Below are 6018 nucleotides of genomic sequence, written 5' to 3' on the forward strand. Positions count from 1 at the left end.
TTAAACACCTATCTATTATTATTATTATCAAAAATAAAATTATTATTTTAAAATTTTATTTACTGTTGTAGTCTAAGTCCGTGCGATATTGGTTGATTGACCTATACGTTAACTAATACACAAATTTATCACAAATTCATGTTACAACCTAACTATTTTAGCTTGTTTGAAATTAATGATTTTACCTTTAATAATAATAACATAAATTAACCGATAAATAAATATTTAAGTTTTACTTCAAATACTTAACATTTTTCTTGGTGAAATAAATCAGTGTAGTTAGATTTCCATTAGGAGAAAGTTTTGGTTGAATGTGTACCTTCACGTTTACACACATAGATATATGAATTATTGAAATAATAATAATGATTTTAACCCAAAATAACATTTTCATGCTAGTTAAATTGTGTATTGTATTGTATATTAAAAACTTAATTTTTTATATCATATATTAAGTATCGTATTGTATAATGTGTTTTTTTAAAAATAAAATAATAAAGTATTAATGAAGTAATAAAAAAATCTAATTGATATGTCATCATTTTAAAAAATATCACAAATACCATTAAAAATTTAAAATTTCTTATATACATCTCTACAACATCATCATTTTCTTAAAAAAAAATGTATTGTATTGTATCATATAATATGTCCATTGAATCGTATTAATTCAATACATCTTATGATACATATCGTTTTACTCTTATATCGTATGATACGTATAATGCATCATAGGATACTAATAATTACAAATATAATATTATTTGCATTAGTAGCTTATGATATGATACGAGATATGTAAAAAATAATACGTATCATAAGACAATCAAATTAATATTATATAATAAACGTATTTTATGATACGATATATATTATTAACATAGATTAATATATATATATTTTAAAGAAAATAATAATATAATTAAAAAATGAGCAATACTATGTGTATCCACTTTGGGTATATAAATGTATACACACTCATATGTGTCATCATATGATTGATTATTGTTTTATTCTTAATTCAAAATCATCTAATCACATGATGACATATATAAATGTATACATATTTGTGTACCCAAAATAGGTACATATAGTTTTATGGTTAAAAAATATATATAAATTTTTAAATTGTTTATAATATTTTTTTAAATAATAATGTTTTATTTTTATAAAATATCATACAAAATACAATATACGAAAAATTACGGTTTTCATATAGATTCCGTTACTGTACAACATTGCTTTTAGTCACGACACGTCCAATCTGTGATTAGACATGAAAAATTATTTACTTAAAATTTGTTAAACCCCAAACTTTATAAAATTCACCTCTGCCCCCTTTCATCTTCCTGCCTTACTCTATAAAATCACACTCTTCACACTTCCTGCAACAAGAAGCACAAAAAGAAGAAAAAGAGAGGAGGAAATATGGACAACCATAATTCCTCTTTCGCTAACTTCCCTTCTTACCTTCATGCACTGGCCCAAACTCCCGCTCGTTTCGCCCGACGGGCCTTTTCTGTAACTACTTCCTCCGAGGAAATGAACCGGGTCCGGGCCAAGTCAGGCTCAAACATGCGTAAAACTCTTCGTTGGTACGATCTCGTCGGACTTGGCCTCGGCGGCATGGTCGGTGCTGGCGTTTTTGTCACCACGGGTCGTGCCAGCCGCTTCTACGCCGGCCCTGCCGTAGTAATTTCCTACGCCATTGCTGGCCTTTGCGCTCTTCTCTCTGCCTTCTGCTACACTGAATTCGCCGTCGATATGCCCGTGGCTGGGGGCGCCTTCAGCTACCTCCGTGTCACTTTCGGTATTGTTTTGCTCAAAACACTCACGTCAACGTCGTTTTAGTTTTGTTTTTCTTTTCAAACTTCTCAAATTTTGTATAAATTTCGAACCTTTCACAGGCGAGTTCGCCGCATTTATAACCGGAGCCAACCTCATAATGGAGTACGTCGTATCAAATGCCGCCGTTTCACGGAGCTTCTCGGCCTACGTGCACACCGCAATCGGCGTCTCTGCATCAAAGTGGAGATTGACCGTGCAAGGACTCCCTAACGGCTTTAACGAAATCGATTTCGCCGCCGTGGCTGTCGTTTTATTCCTCACTGTCATAATCTGTTACAGTACGAGACAGAGCTCAGTGGTGAACATTGTTCTTACTGTACTGCACATTTTCTACATTGTGTTCGTGATAGTGATGGGGTTTTGGAGAGGAGATACTAAAAATTTTACTGAGCCCGCGAACCCGAAACATCCATCCGGGTTCTTTCCGTACGGTGCTTCGGGTGTTTTTAACGGAGCGGCCATGGTTTATTTGAGTTATATTGGATACGACTCCGTTTCAACCATGGCCGAAGAAGTAAAGAACCCGGTTAAGGATATTCCTGTCGGGGTTTCCGGTTCCGTTGCTATTGTTACCATTCTTTACTGCTTAATGGCCGCTTCAATGTCCACACTTCTCCCGTATGATATGGTAAGTAAATGAGACAATTAATTAATTAATTAATTAATTTTAATGTTTTTATTTATTTATTTGTTTTTTCGGTGATCGGTTGTGGTGGGGATCACGAAGATCGATACAGAGGCGCCGTTTGCGGCGGCGTTTAGTGGGGAATCGGATGGGTGGAAGTGGGTGTCGAATGTGATAGGAGTGGGGGCCAGTTTCGGGATACTGACGTCGCTGTTGGTGGCGATGCTAGGACAGGCTCGGTACATGTGCGTAATCGGACGGTCAGGCGTGGTCCCTGAATGGTTCGCTCGGGTCCACCCTAAGACATCTACGCCTGTCAACACCTCCGCTTTTCTTGGTATATCTTTTTTGTCGTCATTTCATTTCGTTACTCTTTTCTCGCCTTGAACCTGACGATGTATTCTTGTGTTGTGTTGTGCCGTAAAGTTTGTATGTTTGTTTGTTGTGTCCAAGGTCTGTTATTTTTTTGATACTCAACACAAACAAGTTTATGTTATCTTCCTCCAATCTTCCCAACTGCAAATTTGATAGAAGAAAGATGGCAAAAACTTTAATTCAAGAAATCTTGATAACGCGAACTGTAGATTGCATGTTGGTTGATTTTGATATGGTTTTAGAGAAGAGATATGGAGGAGAATCAATGTGTGATGAATGTGTAATTCAAAGGGGGAATGCATCTTTGTGAATTATTTATGATGATTTATTGTTATTTGTTGTTGTTCCTCTTCTTAGTTTAACGTCAATTCAATCATGAATTAAGTTTTGGGATATAATACCCCCACTGTGTCGGATTAATTCATCTTTTTTCCTTCTTCTATGTTCTTATTATGTGTCATGAACAAATTTACCAAATTCAACTTTTATTTCTTAAGGCACATGTATTACATAAAATGCAATTATCAAGATTTGAGACATTACTGTGATGCACATTTTCATGGCATATGCTATTGTGTTTTTGAAAAATGTAAAATCTTTATGGTATAGAATCGCTCTGCTCAATTATTTTTTACTTTGAAATAGTCAACATCTTATCTGATTTTGAGGATGAAACATTATTGAGGACTAACAATTGTTGGGTTTATATGGGTGTACCTAGTTCCAATTCAATCCAACGATCACCATGTGTAAGATTGTTGGTCCATCGCTTGGTATTTCTATTTATCTGTGAGAACTTTATATTGGAGGTAAAAGTTTTGGTTGGGATATAAATGAAGATAGATGAGCTTTGCAGGCAGGTTAGGCATGTGATCTGAGCAAAAAGTTTGATATATGCATGAACCAAAGAGGATTGCCCATGGAAAGCATTATGGTTGCTGATTTCAGCACCTTCTTTATTTAGCACCTTTCAGTTTTCTCTTTGACCTTGTAAATTTATGAAGTTATATATTCAAGTGGTTTATATTGGTTTGATTGTCCTCATTATACTAGGATAAAATCCCTTGGTTAGAGCTATTGATTGAAAATGACCTTTGCTCACAAGTGCAGCAGTGAAAGTCAGTTGATAAGGGTTGTGACTTGGATGAATTTGGTTTATAGACTTTTACTAGAATAAAAACTTTTTTCCTTTGATATATATATTCTTCTATAATGCTTTTGCTTGGTGGTCTCGTCAGACTTTCTATTATGAGCTGCTTGTAGCAGATACTTGAGTACCTAGTTTCGCTCTTCTGATATATCCACATTCTCCTTTTTCAGGAATCTGCACTGCTGCTATTGCTCTTTTCACTGACCTAAGTGTGCTACTCAACCTCGTATCAATTGGGACACTGTTCGTCTTTTACATGGTGGCAAATGCCGTTATTTATAGACGTTATGTAGACGTGGGTACGACAAATCCATTGCCTACATTGTCCTTCCTGTTCTTGTTTTCAGTGACCTCTGTCATATTCACCCTTATATGGCGTTTTGTTCCACCATACAAGTCTAAAGCCTTTATGCTCGGATCATGCAGCATAATTGCCCTAGCAGTAGTGCAGATTTTTCATTGCATGGTTCCACAAGCGAAAAAACCGGAGTTCTGGGGTGTCCCTTTGATGCCATGGATACCCTGTATATCCATTTTCTTGAACATATTTTTACTGGGGTCACTTGATGGACCATCTTATGTCCGATTCATATTCTTTTCGGCTTTGGCGGTGCTGGTGTATGTGTTATACAGTGTTCATGCTAGCTTTGATGCTGAAGGAGATGGGTGTTTGGGTCAAAAGAATAGAGAAATTCTGCAGGAATCAACAGAAAGTGAGGACCCTAATGTTAAAGTATAACAGTTGCTTCTGTAAATTACATTTCTTTTTTGCAATGACCTCTCTACTTTTGGCCATGGTGTGATGGATGGATCATAGATACTTAGAAAAGTGGGGTGGGATAAAGTAAAAGGAATAGAATTGAATTGACCTTTTGTCCAAAGTTCAACTTGTATAGTTGGTCTTTAATTAGGTTTACCCTCATGATCTTTTATATTTTTGGCAATAGGTCAATTTCTCCATCAACTTTTAGAGTGACATTTAACCTCAATAATTTAATGGGTGAAGATCTGATTTGAGGAATATGTTAAAAGTATGATGAAATTGGCAACAGAGATGAGATTCTTATATGTATTGGTGGTTAATGAGATAATACTATGCTCAATATGATGAAATTGGGAATTATTAAACAAGTTTGAGAATAAAAGAAGCATGTTTAAGAAGAAAACAATTAACTAAAATAGTATTTTATGAAGTGGAGAAAATCAGAATCTAGAAAGAGACATCTTGATACATGCCCTTATCTAATTTTTTTTTTATAATATGACAAAATAAAAATGGAGACAAGTTTATGGGCCACCCTGTTTCTTTCATGGTTTGCTTTTTATCCCAAGTGAATCCTTTTTGTCTATTGCATTTGCATGAATCAATTGTTTCTTCTTTATTTTATTTTTTTTTTAATTTTTCTTGCATTTTATATTTTGATTATTATTTGTTGGGGCCTCCTAATTAATGCACAAAATAGTCAATTTAATAGCTTTTTTTTGTCCCCATAAATCTTGACCTATATTTTTTTAATATATGGGATGATATTTCAATCAAAAAATTGTTCCAATGGACAAATATTTTCTAAGAAAAATTTCATTCACCTTGAGAATTTTGACTTAGTTAATGTATAATATCTATTATGATACTTAAAGAGATGCATTTTTGGAACCCCATTTGATTTTAAGCTTTGTTTGACCAATTGGATTCTCATTAAATAAAAATTATCTCTAAGTAACTATGTCAAAGAAGAATTTTTTTCATTAAATATTTGTGTCACTATTTTCTTTCTTTTTTGGAATAATGAAATCTAGACATATCATTTTCCACCAACTAAATGTATAAAAATAAGAGATAAGGCATGATTGGTTATAGAATATCAATTGGGATAAATTTAATGCTCCTCAAGCATCTTTAATAAATCATGGGATTTTGATTTGATGCCTTTCTTTAAGTTGAGATTTCCACTTCATTCAACACCAAACACCCACTTCAACAAATAAACATCTTACTCTCAATTTTTTAAATCCAAAAAAT

The 6018-nt window shown here is 33.9% G+C and overlaps 1 protein-coding gene across 1 annotated transcript; it reads left to right on the forward strand.

The window, feature by feature from the left end:
* The first annotated feature begins 1356 nt into the window (after positions 1–1356).
* On the forward strand, positions 1357–5019 carry LOC123192731 (cationic amino acid transporter 6, chloroplastic-like). The gene is made up of 4 exons (XM_044605376.1): positions 1357–1810; positions 1908–2476; positions 2576–2810; positions 4169–5019. The coding sequence occupies exons 1-4, from the start codon at positions 1429–1431 to the stop codon at positions 4735–4737; spliced, it is 1755 nt and encodes a 584-aa protein (XP_044461311.1). The 5' UTR covers positions 1357–1428; the 3' UTR covers positions 4738–5019.
* The last annotated feature ends 999 nt before the right edge of the window (positions 5020–6018 follow it).

Source organism: Mangifera indica, chromosome 12 (genome assembly GCF_011075055.1).
Source record: "Mangifera indica cultivar Alphonso chromosome 12, CATAS_Mindica_2.1, whole genome shotgun sequence".
Classification (NCBI taxonomy): domain Eukaryota; kingdom Viridiplantae; phylum Streptophyta; class Magnoliopsida; order Sapindales; family Anacardiaceae; genus Mangifera; species Mangifera indica.